At 44.6% G+C, this 19,583-nt stretch overlaps 1 protein-coding gene across 7 annotated transcripts in view; it reads left to right on the forward strand.

Moving 5' to 3' along the window:
• The window catches only part of LOC114876521 (Down syndrome cell adhesion molecule-like protein Dscam2), a 66,594-nt gene that overhangs the window by 45,270 nt on the left and 1,741 nt on the right, over window positions 1-19,583 (forward strand). Inside the window, exons 4-30 of one of the 7 annotated variants that reach the window (XM_029188139.2) lie at window positions 1,364-1,510; window positions 1,633-1,750; window positions 3,826-3,987; window positions 4,107-4,390; window positions 7,723-7,867; window positions 8,719-8,870; window positions 8,954-9,226; window positions 9,528-9,812; window positions 10,832-11,131; window positions 14,102-14,221; window positions 14,311-14,484; window positions 14,583-14,733; window positions 14,814-14,962; window positions 15,032-15,163; window positions 15,248-15,548; window positions 15,707-15,885; window positions 15,969-16,138; window positions 16,215-16,353; window positions 16,426-16,543; window positions 16,608-17,059; window positions 17,139-17,320; window positions 17,401-17,794; window positions 17,928-18,071; window positions 18,147-18,287; window positions 18,960-19,171; window positions 19,252-19,405; window positions 19,477-19,579. In XM_029188139.2, the coding sequence (XP_029043972.2) occupies window positions 1,364-1,510; window positions 1,633-1,750; window positions 3,826-3,987; window positions 4,107-4,390; window positions 7,723-7,867; window positions 8,719-8,870; window positions 8,954-9,226; window positions 9,528-9,812; window positions 10,832-11,131; window positions 14,102-14,221; window positions 14,311-14,484; window positions 14,583-14,733; window positions 14,814-14,962; window positions 15,032-15,163; window positions 15,248-15,548; window positions 15,707-15,885; window positions 15,969-16,138; window positions 16,215-16,353; window positions 16,426-16,543; window positions 16,608-17,059; window positions 17,139-17,320; window positions 17,401-17,794; window positions 17,928-18,071; window positions 18,147-18,287; window positions 18,960-19,171; window positions 19,252-19,405; window positions 19,477-19,579 (5,281 nt within the window). Of the gene's footprint in view, window positions 1-1,363; window positions 1,511-1,632; window positions 1,751-3,825; window positions 3,988-4,106; window positions 4,391-7,722; window positions 7,868-8,718; window positions 8,871-8,953; window positions 9,227-9,527; window positions 10,674-10,831; window positions 11,970-14,101; window positions 14,222-14,310; window positions 14,485-14,582; window positions 14,734-14,813; window positions 14,963-15,031; window positions 15,164-15,247; window positions 15,549-15,706; window positions 15,886-15,968; window positions 16,139-16,214; window positions 16,354-16,425; window positions 16,544-16,607; window positions 17,060-17,138; window positions 17,321-17,400; window positions 17,795-17,927; window positions 18,072-18,146; window positions 18,321-18,959; window positions 19,172-19,251; window positions 19,406-19,476; window positions 19,580-19,583 lie in introns of those variants that run through there. The other 6 variants (XM_029188098.2, XM_029188069.2, XM_029188089.2 and 3 more) reach the window with 6 other exon arrangements.

Below are 19,583 nucleotides of genomic sequence, written 5' to 3' on the forward strand. Positions count from 1 at the left end.
TTAGCTGTGCTAATGTCTCGTGGTCGAATGTGCTCTAACACGTAGACACAATAAACGTGCACACCGGGGTCTAGATAAGGATACTCGGTAACGTGGCACCGGCCGTGACGAAGAACGAAATCGAGCAAGGGTGTGGCAAAAAGGAGCACGGTTTCCCTGGACAAAACACGCGGACGAAATCGAGGATAAGAAAGGAAATTGCTGGTGATAACGAACGAAATTGAGAATTCGTGAGAGATGAGATTAGGAGAAAGGCAAGAGAATGATTAAAAGTGGAAATTAAATAAAGTGGTATGCTTGAAATAAAGCAAAGGGCGTAGAAAGGGATGAGAGTTAAGATAAGGGATATTAGAAGGCAAGAGAAGATAAATGATAAGAACGTTAAAAGAAATTGAAAATGATAAAGAAAATCTACCGTAGAAATGGTACGAGGATAGTTGGAGGGACACGGTTAAGAAATAAACTGATATCTAAATTGGGGGATGAAACGTTGAAGGTAGATAGGAAGGAAAATTAAAATGAAACGGAGCAGAAAAGAAGAAAGCGGGAAGAAAGTGAAATATCGCGGAGAGACAATAGGAAGGGTAGAATGAAAGCAGTGGTAAGACGACTTTTCTCGTCCAAGATAATCGTGTATTCACGAACTATGTTAAAGATTTCCAGGCGATGGCCGAGGAGGATGGCTTTCGCGAAACGACTGCGAATGTTTAGGATAACTACGGTCATTAACGTTGCTCGGGCTTATCTAAGGAACGAGTAGCAGTTTAAGCGAGGCAAGAACGAAGAGATTGGTATCGCCGTGTCATCCGAAACAGGCCGCTGGAAATCCTAGAATTAGCATAATTATCGTAACGGTAAAACTGTTCGTTCGGTTCGGACAAAATATCGTGTCGCTGGTTCTATGTTATTAAAAGATAATTCCGAATCGCGTCTCCGTTTATTGGAAAACGTCCGAGCCAATTATTGCATCGTACGCCAGACAGGAATAACAGAGAGCGTTTAGGAAATTTCGCGTTATCTTCTCTGTTTGAACGGCGTGCACTCGCATCGATCATGCTTTCCTCTTTAAATAACTCCTCTGTCCTTGCGTGATGTAATCGCATTCACCGAGATAGTCCTTTTCATTCCGACGTTCTCGTGATTGAACGTTTCAGTCGAAAGTTGCTTCTGTTCCGGTGACAGAAGCTCGAGGATCCAAGCGGTGCTCGAACGAACCGTGATCCAAACTTTATTCTTGTTATCAGCGGTGTACGCTCCAGCGAAGTCCCTGTTCTAAATCTTTCCTTTCCTGACAACTTTGATATAATTCAGCGACTGAATCCGAATTTATATACAAATATTCGTGAAACACGAATTGTTTCAGACGGCAAATTTCATCTGCTGCCCACCGGCGAATTGCTGGTCCATAGCCTCGAATTCAACGATCAGATACACGGTTACAGATGTCGAACGATGCATCGTCTCACCAGACAGGTGGTCGTCAGTTCCATGGCTAACGTGAGGATAGCAGGTAGAAGTTTTGCTATATCCATTTTGCTGCTTCTCTAACGAGAAAACAAAAAAATTGTCGAGTTTCTCTCATCGCTCGTCTCATTAACTAACCGGCCCGACTTGCCTCTTCATTTTTTACAGATCACAGAGGGGTAATGCCTCCGGTGATTCTTGAAAACTCTGGGGTCGTTCACGTCGCGCAAGATGAATCAACGTCGTTAGTCTGCGTGGCGCAGGCCTGTCCTACTCCCGAATATCGGTGAGTTTCAATCACGAAGATTAATTAAGGCAATCTCGTCGAAACAGTTCAGGCTGAATCGGTCAAGGTATCTCTACTTTTAGTCGCCGAACCGACTAATCGACTGACTGGCGAATAATACAAATCGAAGGGATTATTATATACGAACCGTCCAAATAATTGTGCGTAATCGAAAACCAATAGCCTGTTTGTTGATAAATTCCGCGCAATTATTTATTGCAAACGATGTAAATGAATTTAACGCGGTAATTGCCAGGCAAAACGATGGCCGAGCTCAAAGCGACGAAATCGAATGGCCCCGTTTACGGAAACGTGAAATTCCCGCGAATTGAGTGTTCGCCGAGAAAACTCGATATCCCGGGAAATAGCAGTTTCCTTAACTGTATAAGCGAATGAATCGAAATTCGAAATATCTTCGTGTTACTTTGACACTTTCCTACGTTCCAATCGAGACAGTGTTGCTGCGTTTGAAGTTTAAGAAAAAAAAGAGAAGAAAAGCTTCTCCCATTAACGTTCGTCGAGGCTTTTGAAGCCGACAAAGGTGGATCGCGAAAAGGCAGAGAAAGACAGCCTGTTCTCTAATTCGTCGTTTCTTTCTGAAAGAAAATTACTAGCGTTTTTCGGACGCATCGAAAGGGGATGAAAGCGGGTAGAGGATAAGGGAGCTAACGGCGGAGAGGAAGAGAGCCAAGAAGAAGATTGAAGAGAGAAATATTCGAGGTGGAAGGTAAGTAAAGGAATAAGGACTGGGCGCGACTTTGATCGAGGAAAAGTGGGAGCACTCGAACGTGAAGCCTCACGAACGGAGCACAATCGGAAACTCTCCATGTCGCTCCAGGTCTACTAGAAGTCTTCCACTTTACAGCCTTTTTCTCTCTCAGAGCTTCCGGACACCGTTTCCCCCGGTGGTCACGATTTTCCCGTGCGCGCAGCAAGAAACATCTGGATGAGAATTTACCGGTGACACCGACGCCCAGAACGACGTATCCTCTGCCAAGTTGGCTGGCAAAAAGCACGTCACAGTAATACCACGGAATTAATACGTGGACACGCGTACTTGCGAGTGGATCGGAGTTTCGAACTTGTTCATAAAGCGGTTTCTGTAGTCGGTAGAAGGGAAACCTCGCGGTTTCATACTACAAACTTCATCCAATTTACTAATAATTATAGCTTGTTTGCAAACGAAAGTACATATTGGTTGTGAAATCGATAAGGTAACGGTACACCGTTTGCTCGGTATCAATTTTAAAGAGAGACGCATGGTTTCGGGCTAATTTGAATTAGCATCCGATTCCAGGTCGCTTGGCGTTTCGAATAAAAGGAACAAACTTTTCCTTCCTCGACGAGTTTCAACGTCAATTTTCCGCTTCTTCTCGTCGATAACTTGTGGATTTCAGTAACGGATGAAATCGCCCGAAGTATTTTACGTAGAGTGAAGTAAAAACAAGCTAAGAAGCTGGAGAAACGATGTAAGAAAATGAAGATGTAAAGCGGAGAGACGGGGAGGACGAGATACTTCGAACGTGCCTCGATCGAAAACTGTCAGGAAGTTGAGAAGGCAAAAGAAAGCGAGGAATCTGTGGGATAAATGCTCGGCGGTGGATGCGACTCGATGTCGTTTCTAGGTCGACGTACCCGAAAGCCAGTGAAATTGCAGCACTCCCTTTGCCTCGCCCTCTTCCCCTTCGCTCCACCGGCTGGTCTGCCTTTCGATGAAAAATTATTCCTGGTCGGGGCGCGGGAAGAGAGCGGTCGGAAAAATCGGAACGGGATGGTAGTACGGCAGAAGGGAAGCGCATTAACTTGCAATCATGCAAACTGCGTTACCTTTAAAGGCTCTGGCTGCGTAACGTTCGAAAATTTTTCCCCGCTTCCGTACACGGACAGAATGGAACACTACCGTACCGTATTTTTCTCTGTTACCACAAAAGAATTTTCATGGTGTTCGTACATATTTTTTTCTCTTTTTATTTTACAGAGAACGCGTTATAGTCTAGGGAATAGCAATTTACTGTTTAATGAATTTAATGAAAATTAAAAGGAAGGCTAACTCGTTATCGACGTGCAATTTTCAGATGGTACGCGCAAACTGGTTCCGAACCAATGCTAGTACTCTCTGGACCAAGGACTAGATTGCTCGGCACTGTTCTGGCTCTCGAAGCAGTGACCTTAGAAGATAGCGGGATTTATCGTTGTTCCGCGGCTAATCCTGGGGGAGAAGCCAGTGCTGAAATTCGGTAAAATTTCTTCAAAGTTTATGAATATTCATGCTTCATCGAATAAGCATTTTGTGTCCATCTCGTATTCGGTAATAAGAATTTGCTCGAATGTTTGATTCGTGCAACTTCATTGTCAGACTGATCGTAACCGCCCCGTTACACGTCGAGGTGACACCGCCATTGCTGAGCGTCCATTTGGGAGGTAATGCCGAATTTAGATGCGAGGTCAGCACACATCCACAAGCTGGACCACACTTTGTTACCTGGTACAAGGATGGCCGCCAGCTGCCAGGCACTGGCAGACAATCAGAATTATTGAGGTTGAACGGCATCGGCAGAGAAGATCGTGGAATGTATCAATGTATCGTCAGACGGGCGGAAGGGGACACTGCACAAGCCTCTGCCGAGCTTCAGTTGGGTGGTGAGTACGAAATATTTCATTTTTTTTTTCACCGTTTTCGCAGTGACAGGCAACGTGTTAAAAAAAAAAAAAAAACCAACAAAGGATTTAAAAATTGTTGGCACTCTTCAGTTTCTGCCATCAGTCTTTTATAAAGAATTTATTTATTTGAAAATAAGTGCAGATAATTTAGAAAAATAATTGAAGTAGAATTAGTTCACGATATTGTTTAGGTATGCAGAAACGCGAAGATACGCGAGTACACGACCCGACCCAATTCAATTCGTTCGATCTCAATTACCAAATTCAACATACTCGGCTTCATTTTGACTTCGACAGCACAAAGGAAAATTACATGGAAAGTTGCGGTGCAGTTTCGATCGGAATTGCAGATGAGGGGGCTTTTCAATAGATCTATGCATACGTATAAATTCACTTTTCCCAGCAAACTATCCACCTTCGGCCGGGCTCAAAGCAAATTAGGTCATTCACGAAGATTTATTTTCTGCCGTTCTAAACTTTGTCGCTTCCGCGCGAATTCGTGTAATACAATTAGCATAGAAATGTTTGCCGTTGCTCCTCTGTTCCTGTTGAACCGTGCCTACAAATTTCTAACCATTTAATGCCACTTTACTCGAATCCCAATTGCTTCTACATTTTAATTCCAAGTCTAATTAAAACTTTGAATTATCTGTAATTTTTCAACTGACTAATCTTTCACGGTTTCAATGCCCTACTTTTTCCATTAATAATATTCCAATGAAAGTCGCTTTAGTCTCGTTTATCCGATCGTTACACGTCGAAACATAAACCAGCCTGTACAGCTGAGCCCTTAGATTTAAACATAGTTACATTTCAAATCCCTTGCCGCTAATGAGATCGTAATATGTACCCCGAAATTCGCTTCGAAAGCGGGTGGAAAACGTGAAGGTGTCAAAATTGACGCGGTGAAGTATCAGGAAGCAGGAGGATCGGTAGTCAGCATAACCGATCGCATTACAGAGAACTCGATTACCGTGGAAAGAGCGTGTCGACCACGTGGCACGTTACCTCGAGTACAGGGCTACGCTTTGAAGTGGAGAAGGCTTCTTTTACGCTGCTTTAACTCCTCTCATCCCCCCCGGTTACCTTTACCACCAGCTTCGCGCCACCACCTGCATCATCATCCCCCCCGGTACTCTTTGGTAACCGCTACGTAGCATCTCTGTCGGTCGTTTGCCCTATATCTGGACCGCCCACCTATGGATGGAGGAGTGCTGGATGAAAGAGGAACGTCCCGTTGGCGAGGGACGAGGAGGAAAGCAGCTAGAGGAGAGCCTTTGAAACAACAATGAAGTTAGCGTCTCTCGCTCGTCAGCGTCGGTAATGCACGGAATTTACGTCAAAGGGAATTCGAACAAGCGGCACGGTGGTAAGGACGTACTATACATATACCCTGGGCAGAGAATAGCGGCACGAAGAGAGAGCAGAGATACCAGGCTGATTCGTTTCAATTTTCTACGAACAAATGGAAAAAAAAGACTCCCATTGTTAACCCTTTCATTTTTAATACGATGATCCTAAGCAAAGAAAATCGAAAGTAAGAAGTCAGGATTAGGAAATCGACACGACTAGTCGGTTAGATTTCTTACATTCGTGACTAGGAATAAAGAGGAGGAAGGAAGTAGATAGAAGTCCTAATACCAAGAGACTAGCGGGAAAGAGTCGTCTCGTCGACGAGCTGAAGCCAAATGGAAACGAATTGCGTTTCGATCGACCGCTGGTAATCTCTAAAGCGATTTTCTCCGCTTCGATTTGCGGCACCGTGCTGGTTCCTTCAATTTTCTCCGTTCCGGCGGAATCGTGAAAGAAAGATAGACCAAACAGGTATTCGGCGAATATTAACAACGCGACGGTAGAAAAGCGGTGATGGAATATTACGTTCTCGTGGAAACGATGAGCCATGGGTGCGTTATGAAATTTTTCCCTCTACCCGTGGATGCGACTCTCCCATTTTTCCGGCTCGCTCGAATAAAGATCCATGATTTTGCGAATTCATTTCGACGATGTAGTACGTACCGGCAAAGGTTTTTATATTCTGGTTTTTTGTTCGAATGGAATTAAAATTTTTACCGTGCAGTTTCGAATCGAGAGATTTTATTCCGATAGGTAGAGGGAATGTCTGCGAAATATTTCGAATTAGCGTACGCTCGAGAGATTTCGAAAGGTTTCTCCTGGTCGCGTATGTGCCGGCATTCTCTACTTGGCGTTTCCCGGAACCTTCCAAGACAGACAGGCTGAATAAATAGCAACGAGAGTTCTCTGTTTTATTGAAAACGAAGGATGAGTTTTCGCGGTCTCGCGACTACGTATTGACGATCGCTCGAAGGCATCGAGACGAGATTCATCAATTTCCGCACGGATCCACGAGCACCATCTGCTAAGGCCTCTGGTATTCACCTAGACGAAAGGCACCTCAACCTATCCTTTCCTATATATCTCTTTCGCGACTTCTAGACGACGGAACTGTCCTTTGTAACGCGACGCTCGAGCATTTTTAATGACGACGAAATCGACACTTTTTAATTATGAAAAGTCCCTCGCCCTTGCAGCCTCGCCCCTCCGAGAAGCCCGGCTTCGATCTTCTTCTTGGACCTTCTCCATCCTTCTCCGTTCCATCCTGCTTATCCCTCTTTACCTCGGTAACTCCCGTCCAAGCCCTCTTTCCCTTCGTCGTGTCGTCGAGATAGAAACATCGGGAGAGAAAAAAATATTCACCGCGCTTCCGTCGCAGCGAGCCCATTGTCTTTCGTTTTCTATCGCGATGCGCGCGGCAGGCGCAGCAGGCGCGGCTGCTTTCAGAATCAAGAATATCCCGTGGTCTTTCACGCTCTTTCCTCTTGTTCTTTCGTCCCAGCTAGGCTGCAGGGATTTCTACTTTCGTTGATATCCCACGAATAGCCTCCGCTCCGTCGTCGCGTCCCGACGCTCCCGTGTATCCTTCTTAACGAGATGGATTCGATTGCGTCGCGGTCATTGTACGAATCGAATAGCCTTCTTTCGATCGTTCGCTTCGACCTTCTTTTCTTTTTTCTTCTTTTTTTTTCTTTTTCATTCTTTCCATCGACGACCAGATTCAACTGGAAAGAGGAACAACGCGATCGAAAGCTCGGGACGTAAAAGAGAGAAAAAGGGGTAAAAAAAGGGGTTTCTGTCGCGGCTGCTATTTCTCTCGATATTTCTCTGGCCGTTTCATAACGCGTGTGCGCTTCAAATGCTTCTTTGAAGTCGTATAAAAACGCGCGCACAAAGGAAGGAGTTGAGAAAGAAAGGATCGGCTAGGAAATACATGTTTCACCCTTGTTTCGTCGCAGATGCGCCACCGATGCTGCTCTACTCGTTCATCGAGCAAACCTTGCAACCCGGTCCTGCGGTATCCTTGAAGTGTTCCGCCGCTGGCAACCCTACACCGCAAGTCTCATGGGCGTTGGACGGATTTCCTCTGCCAACTAACGGCAGGTGAGCTTCATTTAATTGTTCCTAACCAGATTCTATGAAAATTAGAGGAAACGATTCTTGAATCATGATTGCCTCCGACGTTCGTTATATCGTCCGAGACCACTTCGGAATAGAGATAATTGCGAATACTGGCTCGTTCTACTCGACGACAGAAACGAACAAATAAATTTGTCGGGAAAAATTCGCAAACGATCGTTTTAACGCGCCCTCGATGCCTCGCAATTAAAATGCAATCTACCGACATCGACGGTGATAGTCGCGGTCGCATCTGCACCGGGCCAGTTTCAATTTCCAGCGCAATATCCAGTGAAGAAGGTGAAATATTTATTGCGTTCAACCGGAACGAGGTCGGTCGTGGATAGAAGAGGAAAGGAATGGACACGGAAGCATAACGCGAGATCGTGGCATGGTAAAACGAGTGATCGGCATAAAAGACATCCTCTGATTCTTCGCCCGTACCGTTTTATCGTCTTTTCTCCTCGCTCTCGACCATTTCCTTTCTTCGTGACGGAATCAAGCCGTCCGTTGTCGAGCATCCGGTAGTAGCTCGAGGCGAAACGCGCGTCCAGATAGCCCGGCTCCGCGCAAAAAATCTTTCCCATCCTATTCGTACGTGAAATTAGCTATTTCATTGAGGCCAGCTCGCTTTGCCTGCGAATATTCATCGCAACGTCGCGATAATTAAAAAGCAATCTCTGCTGCCTCGTACCGTGTAGCCGGAGGTAAAAAATTACCGTCAGCCATGAGCGAAGTTACTCGTTAATTTAACGAAATTTTCTTCATTAACTTGGAGCACGAATAGATGTTATTGTTTGGTAGAGTTTTATTAAAATATCATTTCTCGTCCGAAGGTTCGTGATTGGTCAATACGTGACGGTACACGGCGACGTGATATCGCACGTGAATATCAGCCACGTAATGGTGGAGGATGGAGGAGAATATTCCTGCACCGCTGAAAATCGAGCTGGAAAAGTCACTCACGCTGCTCGCCTCAATGTTTACGGTAAGAAATACATATTTCTTTAAAACATTCACGAATTACGCGATGAAACTTTTACGATACGTGGATGTACATGCGGATTTCAGGTCTTCCATACATTCGACTGATACCGAAAGTAACTGCGGTCGCAGGGGAGACTCTTCGTCTGAAGTGTCCAGTCGCCGGACACCCAATCGAGGAGATCAAATGGGAACGAGCGAATCGCGAGTTACCGGACGATCTTCGGCAGAAGGTGCTTCCGGATGGTACTCTGGTGATCACCAGCGTGCAGAAGAAGGGCGACGCTGGTGTTTACACGTGTTCGGCGAGGAACAAGCAAGGGCACAGCGCGAGGAGATCGGGAGACGTCGCAGTGATCGGTAAGGGTTGACGTACGATTCCTTGTTTCAGGATTGTTACAGGTTTCTGGAAGACGGAGCTGACCGATTCCACTTGGCTTAGCCGCTAATCGCGTGGCAAAGACGAAGCGAAAACGAATAGATGATCGTTGAAAAGAGCCGTGGTTCGAATCGTATCGTAAGACGATAGAGAAAGGATTAAAGAGAGAAAGAAAGTAATTTCAGGATCCCACGATCAGCTGAAGACACTAGCTGGGATGACGTGTTTCACTTCGTCTATGCTTCTCTGGCTCACGAGCTGTCGTTGTTGTTATTATTCCAGTTCCTCCCAAAATTAGCCCATTCACGACAGATCGTGATATTCATCTCGGCGAACGAACCACGTTGACTTGCTCGGTGACAAGAGGTGATCTGCCATTGACCATCTCTTGGCTGAAGGATGGACGCGCGATGGGACCGTCGGAACGCGTCACTGTCACCAATATGGATCAGTACAATAGCATACTGATGATTGAAAGTTTATCTCCAGATCACAACGGCAACTACTCTTGCGTGGCTCGTAATCTGGCCGCAGAGGTATCACACACGCAGCGGCTTGTGGTTCATGGTAATCCTCCTCTAGGCCCCCTTCAATTTTTGCCCGACGACCGCCTGTCCGCCCGAAATCCGTATGAGTCTGATCGTACGAGTGCGTACACGGTTGCCCACACTCGAGAATGAAGCGCGTGAGGATCATAAAGTGCTATGCTGTTTCGATTGATAAGCAACCGGGTTAACGGTTCGCTAAGAAATAATCATTTCTATTCAGCTTCCTCTCGAACTTCCGACATCCAGTGTGCGCGCTGTCGCCGCTGTAAATAGCTTTCAACGTCTTTCTATCGTTCTCATACGATGAAGAAAACTGTGATCGCACAGCTCGTTCAGTTCTTACGCGTTCATTCGAGAAGGATTTTAATACGACGCCACCGACCGTCATCCAGGAACGTAGAGACCTGGTGACGCTTACTCGATTACGGCTCACGCTTAGCGTGGCTCATCCTCCTGCACGAGACCTGCCACCACCCTCTCCTACCTATTTCTCCCTTCGTTCCTCTCTCGACTCTTTGGAAAATCATTCTTTATCTTTTCGCGATACGATTACGGTGCTATTCAAATAAATTCAATTCAATTCAATTCCAAAGGGTCGACGAAATGCTAGCTCTTGCGTTGAGAACGACCGTATGCCGAGTGAGTGTGCGATGCCAAATTAAGTGTACAAGGTGTTTAAGGGCGGCAGGGGCAGGTCCGCGGCGGGGCCACCCTCTCTCTCCTCTACATTGCTACGTTACTATACTGCCTCTATTGTACATATTCTACGTATATATATATACATATTATATTCTATATATATATCTATACATATACATTGACGTACTACTGTCTATATATATAATATATATAAAAAACATACCGCTACTATATGAACCATATCTTATATATATATATATATATATATTTATATTTATACATATATATATATATAAAGAACACATGTACCTGGTACAAAAATGGTTCTTGCGTTTTTTTTGGTGCCATCTTTTTCTCGCTCTCACGTATGGTTCTCTCTTCTCTCTTGACCTTTTCCAGTACCCCCTATTATTGAGCCATTTACGTTCCAAGAGGGACTATCCGAGGGGATGCGGACGCGGACGGTGTGCGGGGTCGCGGCGGGTGATCCACCCTTAACGATATCCTGGCTAAAAGACGGCCAAACTCCTTTCCCATTGCCGCCGAATTTGGCATCCGTCGCAAACGTCTCCCAACTGGATCCTTACTCGAGCCTCCTCAGTATAACGAACCTCGCGGCCGAGCACTCCGGCGACTATACCTGCGTCGCCGCGAACCCCGCCGCCGAGGTCAGGTACACGGCCAAGCTACAGGTAAAAGGTAACTAGATGATCGGCGACCCTTATCCATCACGATCCCGATACCTAAATCGAACCCCTGCCAATATCGATCTCGACGAAAATCAATTTTCCTTTCTCACTTTTTTTTCACACGAATAATCAACGAAACATTGCATCTCCTTCGACATTTATTAAACTTGCGATAGATAAATTTAATTAACCCCTCTAGCTTGTGTTCACTTCTGTAGACGTTGAGATTATTCTTTGCTTTTTGCTTATCAAATTTTTTTATTCGATCGTGTAATAAAAGATTGAATGAATTTTTTTAGAAGTTTAATCACGCGACATTTTTCCGTGTACAATTTTGCAATTGATACGAAGAATTGATGTGTTTTGAAGTAGAAATATCGTCGAGGTCGAGAACATTCCTAAGATCCTAGATAATATCCTTACCGATCCATCGATTCCCGGTAATCGTCTTGATCAACATCCATCATCATCATCATCATCATCGTCATTATTTCATAACGCTTAATAATTCGATTCCTGCATCACCATTCGTTAATCGTCGTAGTGTTCTCGCACGGATCAAAGACCAGCTGTTGAGAAATTGTCGAGCGGAATAGTAATGAATTGAGTTTGCGCGCTTTCTGGCGATAGATCGAGTCTCATTCGTAGCGAGATCACGCACGTTCTCATCATCGATCCGTCCCTTGAATTATTAATTAATAATTACGAAGCCGTATCCTCGATTCCCGACCGATATATCCTTACCTCAGACACAGTGTGTATTACATTTACGTTGCTTTGGCTCTCTGGGAATGCGTCGGTATCTCGTGGACCCCCCGAGGTTTGCTTGACTTGACCGAATAATAAAGGTAACAGTTTGCACCTTTCCTTATTTTACTGGTTTTTTATACGGAGCAACCAACCAACCAAGCAAAATAATACTAAAAGAAACTCTATCTTCTGGCCTGCGTGCGTGCGTGCGTGCGTGTATGTGAGCATTTACACACACTTTATCTGCATGATCTTTTCTCTATGAAGTAGTGATTTTTTCTGTCTGCATAACCTTTACGTGTTTGTACATACGTATTTACTTAATTATATAATTTTAAGCGTTCTTTGATCACCCAAATACGAGCACGTGCCATTCTGCCCACGACCAAACAAAATAATAATTGTTATATCGATCTTCACCAACCTATGCGCTGGCTCTCCTTTGGGCTCGTTCGAAGGCAAACCTATTTTTCGATTACACTTTTGCATGATTTCTCACTGTCTTTTCTATCTGTCACGCTCTTTTTTGATCTTTCCCTCGCGGCTGCGAAACGCACGGGGCTACGAGCGCAACGTACTTCGACGCTCCTGAAAATCGATACAATTTTTATTTCATCCCGTTACATCGAACGAAAATACAGAATACGTTTCTATACACACACGGAGCGAAATTTTTCAAGATAACATTTAAATGGGAAATTGAATTTGAAGACGGTGCTCTACTCTTGCCCCGTGTACTTTCCACGCGATCCGGTAATGTAGGCTAGTAGTACGTATTATTATTAACTTAAATTCGTATTCATCGAACTAGTCGTTAGAAGCGGGTACTTGATATATATCTATATATACATATATATTATTATTATTATTATTATTCGCCTATCCACGATATATCTTTCGATCTTCCGCCGACATGCTCTCATCCGTACCTCACACTTCCTCCCCAATTGCGCCTTTTCTCTTCCGAGAGTTCTACTTGTTTCACGCCACCGTTGAACGAGTATTATATATATATTATAATAACATCTACTCGATCTCAAACACACACGACACATACATATATATCTATATATATATATTATATTGTCGCACGCGTTAAATGCGTGGCCGGTATTTGCCGTCTTGTAAAACGTTGGAACTCCCACTCACAGTATCTCGCTTGTGCAGCGTTTTTCACCACCGTAAAAAGTAGAACCCGCCAAACAGTACACCCGAAAAAAAAGAAAAGAAAAAAAAAACGAATTAATTAATAACAACAAATTACCTTTGAAACTCTCAAAATGAAATGTCGATGCGCGGCGTACGACGAACGGGAACCTATACGTATAATAACTTACTTGTCTCTTTCTCTCTTTTCCGGCGTTTGTCGCATTTAGACGATGCACACACACACACATTAGTGGTGATTACGTTTTACCAGCCGTAGTTAGATATACAGAATCTCGATAGACGCTTCATTCTGCACTGTGTACCTTCCTGTTTTTCTTTCTTTTTTTTTCTTTCGTCTCTCGTATATATTTCTTCGTCTGTTCTTTGGGCTACTGTACGTCTATGGTGTATCGATCGAATCGCTTGATTGGTCAATCCTTTGGTAGAAGCAGAACAAGTCCGTTGTTTTCCTCGTGAATGATTTAGAAAATCGAGAAAGTATCGTCGACACTGATGGACGCCTCGCATCGACGCCGAACCCTATTTTCCATACTGTACCTCACCTACGAACCTTCATTCACTTTGTCTTAATGTCTCTGTCACTTGTTCATTACGTGAACTGTACCATTCACCCACGCGTTACGAAATTTCTCGTGATTCGTCAAAATTCAATTCGCGTTTGTCAATTTGTTCGCGTTTCTTTATTTCTCTTTTTTTTTACCTTCTTCTTCTTCTTCTTCAAGATCCGGGAAATTCTCGACGAATCGTTTTACCGAACGAGAAGGGAACGAAATATACTCGTCGACGACAGGCGACGTCGTTCTACGTCTCCTCTTTGTACTTAATTTTCACTTTGTACAGTGTATCTATCGTTTGTACATAGTACCACACCCGAGTATCCGCTCGGCCGGACGACGTAACGCCGTTCCGTCGACGAGCTCGTCCTTCATTGATCGCGCTTTTCACGACGTACCTGTCTCTAAATCGCTAACGACCAGTAAAAAAAAAAAAAGAAAAGAAACAAAACGTGCACGTTAGATTCACGATGGATCCATCTAAAGCTGTACGATCTGATTTTCAGTACCCCCGCGATGGATCGTCGAGCCGACGGACGTGAGCGTCGAAAGAAACAAACACGTCGCTTTGCATTGTCAAGCTCAGGGCGTGCCTACCCCGACGATCGTTTGGAAAAAAGCCACGGGTGAGAAATTCATTTTTAAAAAAGTAAAATGTTGAAAGTAATCGATTCTTTAAAACAACCCTTTTGAAATAAAAAAAAAATAAAAATAGGAAGCAAATCCGGTGAATACGAGGAGTTGCGAGAAAGAGCGTACACGAAAATCCTGAGTAATGGTACCCTGTTATTGCAACACGTGAAAGAAGACAGAGAAGGATTTTATCTCTGTCAAGCGAGTAACGGAATTGGAAGCGGCATCGGCAAAGTGGTACAGTTAAAAGTGAACTGTAAGTACCTCCATATTTGCGGTAGAAATCGAATGGTTTGCGAAACGAGCGACGAGATCGTTCTCGATAAATATTTCTCGTTTTATCGCATGGAACAGCATCTCCGTATTTTGCCGCACCGTCGAGGCTGGTCACGGTAAAGAAGGGTGACACCGCGACGCTGCATTGCGAGGTACACGGTGACACCCCGGTCACCGTCACCTGGTTGAAGGGCGGGAAAATCGAGTTAAATCCGTCGACGAACTATCGGTAAAGCTGAGATTAATTTCGAAACATTTTAAGGAAATTTCAGCCGTGCTTTTCAATGAACATTTTCTTCCGGATAAAAGGGTCACGGTGAAACGAGAAGTAACACCGGACGGTGTGATAGCACAATTACAAATTTCATCGGCTGAAGCGTCCGACAGCGGCGCGTATTTTTGTCAGGCGAGTAATCTCTACGGTCGGGATCAACAACTGGTGCAACTCCTCGTGCAAGGTACAATTAATCCATCGACGAGAAAATCCACGTGGAAACGGTTCGATAATGAGAATTTTCTTGTTCCAGAACCACCTCAGCCACCTAATTCCCTGGAAACAGCGATGGTTGCCAGTCGAAGTATCAACGTAAAGTGGCAACATAAATCTCAAGATAGCAGCGAGGTGACCAAATATATTCTTCAGTACAAAGAAGGCGATGGTGATTATTGCCTTATTTAAAGAGTATAATCAAGGCAACACTTTAATTGCAATATTTAAATATCATTATTTCTTATTCAAATAGGTGGCATGTGGCAGCAGCAAGAATTCACTGGTCCACCTTTACCGTACGCTGCCCTGATCGATGAATTAAAACCAGCAACCAGATACACGATACGCGTGATCGCGGAAGGACCAGCTGGTAGATCGGTACCATCGGCTGAGCTGGTTGTCAGGACCGAGCCACAAAGACCGGCTGGACCTCCGATTAATCTTGCAGCCAGAGCTCTGTCCTCGTCTGAAATTTTAATCACTTGGTCGCCACCGTTGCCCGAACTTCGACACGGTGACATCCAGGGATTCAACGTAGGCTACAGAGAAACGAGGTAGAAACGATCGATCTCGATGCAACTGCGCTTCGAATAATTCCGTCAAATATAATAAAGTTTAAAATGATAATTCAGAATTTAATTATACAAATAGTTTGGAACGCATTTAACGGTTCGAGTTGAGAAACTCCATTACGTTAGGAATCTTCTTTCAGTTCCGCAAATCCCTCGTACAACTTCAGCTCCGTGTCCGGGGACGGAGAAGAAGGGGGCGCAGAACTTCGACTAACAGGTCTTCGACCCTACACAAAGTACACTTTGGTGGTTCAAGCGTATAATCAAGTTGGATCTGGACCACTTTCCGAGCCCTTGCTCACACAGACACTCGAAGATGGTGAGAGATACTCTTAGGAACGTGAATTACCGTAAAGTTTGAAATATTAGGAATAGATTGATGAGAAAATGAAATTTCTTCAGTTCCGAGTATGCCACCGGAAGACGTAAGATGCGCAGCATTGACTTCGCAGTCTCTTCAGGTAACTTGGGAACCACCTCCTAATACGCACAGTAATGGTATTATTCAAGGGTACAAATTGCATTACGAACCGATCTTGGCAGACATCTGGCGCAGTGTCGATGAAATGGAAGTAAGCATGAATTATCTCATTTTTGATCACCAACTTGTTCTCTACTAAATTTCTTCGATTACACGTTCGTATTTAGGTTCGTAAAACTAGCGCACTGACTACCGTGCTTACGGGGCTGAGAAAATATACTAATTACACTATTCAAGTATTAGCCTTCACAAGAGTGGGAGATGGAGTACCTACCACTGCAACTTATTGTCAAACCGAAGAAGATGGTAAAAATTTCTTATTTTAATTAAAAATTCAATCATTGAAATAGTTATTTACAAGATTAAGAAATTTTATAGTGCCAGGAAGTCCAGCAGACATTAAAGTGGTAGTTAGCTCGCCACAGGCGCTCTTCATCTCTTGGCTTCCACCCCTTGAACCAAATGGAATTATTATAAAATATAATCTCTATACAAGGTATAATTTCATTACATCAATTATATTTCTACACTTTAACAATTATGAAAATTATATTTTACAGGGTTGTGGATGGTCGAGAGGAACTGAATCATGGTAAAAAAACACTGCCAGCCACGAATACTTTCTTCGAGGCCACTGATTTACAGCAGCACGTAGAGTATCAATTTTGGGTGACCGGTAGCACCCGCGTAGGCGAAGGTCAAAGTTCCAGGGTGGCTGCACAGGTACCAACGAATCGGGTACCAGCGAGAATCACCTCCTTCGGAGGTCACGTAGTGCGACCGTGGAGAGGTTCTGCCACCCTAGCCTGCAACGCGGTTGGAGATCCAACCAGAGAATGGTACAAAGGTGCAGCCGAACAAATTCGTACAGACACCACCAGAAACATACAAATCTTACCATCCGGCGAGCTCGTCCTATCTAATTTACAATCACAAGATGGCGGTAATTACACTTGCCAAGTGGAGAACGCTCAAGGAAGCGACAAGCTGCACTATACTTTGACCGTGCAAGGTGAGATTTAAAATCAAGTCAACTGGTGACTAATGTTGCATTAATATATAAAATGAAATACTATTTGAATTTTTCATAGTGCCGCCCAGTGCACCTGTTCTCTACGTAACAAGTTCCACGTCGAGTAGTATTTTATTGCACTGGAAACCTGGACACTCTGGTGGTGCTCCACTCACAGGGTACACGTTGCATTATAGAACCACTCATGGCAATCTGGACGAGTTACAATTATCTCGTCATGCTACGAGTCACGAATTAAAGGTAGATTCTTAAATGACTAGTAAGATATGCAAAACTTGTCGCTAACATAAAGCGAACCAATCGTTCTTATTAATCTTCAGGGTCTCCTATGCGGAAACACGTACCAATTATACCTGACATCTCATAATAAAATTGGTAGCAGCCCATCGTCGCCTGTCCTTTCGGTTCGAACGCAAGGACAGGCGCCAGGAATACCTCCAGCCGCAGCGTTCCTCAGTCCAAACTCGACCACGCTGGTTCTTCGACTTCACGTGTGGCCCGACAACGGTTGTCCGATCCTCTACTTCGTGATTCAATACAGACCTATCAACGAGTTCCACTGGACGCTGGTGTCGAACAGCGTGAAAATGCAACGACGATTCGTCGTGACGAATCTGCAGCCAAGCTCCGTCTATCAGCTTAAAGTCGAAGCCCATAACGTAGCCGGCAGTAACCAAGCGGAGTTCACGTTCGTAACGTTGACGAAGGAAGGCGGTAAGCTTGAGAATGTAAATTTTACAGCGAACCATCAACCAGTCCCGAACGAATAAGAAAATCACGTGTCTGGTGATCGTTTCGATATTAAACCAATTATATCCAAAAGCACTGTGTTCCTGATACGTTGCAGAACCGCCGCCCCCAGAATTGTCGAAACGCGGGATCACGTCAGCGGTACCGTTTTACGCGGACGTGAAGGTGATGCTCCCTTTGATCGCGGCCACCATTGCCCTGCTCGTTGCTGTGGTGATCGTAGCCCTTCGTTGGCGAAGCAGTAAGTTGTATTGTCAGTTGGTACGAAGGCTATTCTACAAGTTGGACGCACGCATTTCGATTCGTATATCCGCAGGATATCTAGGTGAGAGAATGCAACGTCCGATGAAAGAGACCCAGGAGAATCAACAGAACGCGGAGACTCAAAGGGAACGTTACTACGCGACGATTCACAAGGTGGCTTTGCAACAAGGTGCAGGGCCCGACAAGATTCCAGGTGAACCTTTGTTACGATACGGACGGCAGCCAGGTTTGGTACTATAATTGTTGTTCAGGTAAAAAGTCGCACGCGTAGCGCTGTTCAGACGGCAACTGAACAGACCCGTTAGCGATCGATTCAAGTTCACGAGCGAAGGTGGATTATTTTCTAACATTTTCCATCAATTCATTGTATTTTTATTTTATGTTGCCTCTCTTCGTGCGATCGCTGTTCAGTGTTCTCGTTGAATGTTTTCTCATGCATCGCTTTTGTTTCCATTCATTGTTTTTCGTATTCCTTAGACATAGCATTCCCTTACGAGAACTTTGGGAAATTGTTTAATGAGATAAGTTAGAGGAAGCTTGTAGTGCAGTGTGCGCTGAAGAATCATTCTATTTCAGAGAACATCATGAGAATGATACTTGAAATGTTCTATTCTCGTAATGTTCTCTTCGAGTAACAATTCGTCTTTCAAAATCGTGATTCGCGTCATTGCTGTCTTCGTTTGCCTATTTTTGTGCTATAATAAAGAACCTGGTTTAGACAGCAGTGATTTTCCATTGAAAATTAAAAATCATACGGACAAAGTAGAATCGTGAGACGTATTGATAGAAGTGAAAATCGATTGACAGCTAAACAATTCATCCCGACGCGATTTGAAAGGTAGGCAATGCCTCTGATGGGTTACAGAGACAGCGGAGGACATCTCGCCGTACGCTACGTTCCAGCTTTCGGAGGGTGGCGGGGGAAGCCTGGCAGGGTTGGGAGGGTTGGGAGGACTGGGAAGCGCGGCGGAAGCTTCGGCGGCCGGTCTCCACCCGAACAATACGCTTCTACACAGTTTCATGTATCACGAGCACGCCATGACCGAAGGCTGCGCAAGCCCTCCACCTGCCGCGACGGTATTACCTGATATGATACGCTTTTCCGAAGCATCGTTCTTTGTTTGAAATTAGAAGCAATTCAATTACGATAATTACAGAGCATGAAGAGTGTTTCTTCGAGGAGGCGACAGCAGAGAAAGCAACAAACTCCGGGCGACGTCGAGAGCGACGAGAGCGAGTCTGACCCGGATCAACTGACGAGCTCTCGCACGGAGTCTTCCAACCAGCTGGACGCTGGGAAACTCAAACATAGTAAATCTATCGTTACAATTAAGAGATTAGTTATTCTTCGATCCTGTAATGTTTGAAAATTGTTATTTCAGTTCGAGCCGTTTCAGACTTCATTTATCACGGTACGTCGAGCACTTCTTCAGACATCTCACCCATGTCAGAGCAGAAGTCTCTCCCTCGAAGAGGACGATCTAGGTAA

This window comes from Osmia bicornis, chromosome 4, assembly GCF_907164935.1.
Source record: "Osmia bicornis bicornis chromosome 4, iOsmBic2.1, whole genome shotgun sequence".
Classification (NCBI taxonomy): Eukaryota; Metazoa; Arthropoda; class Insecta; order Hymenoptera; family Megachilidae; genus Osmia; species Osmia bicornis.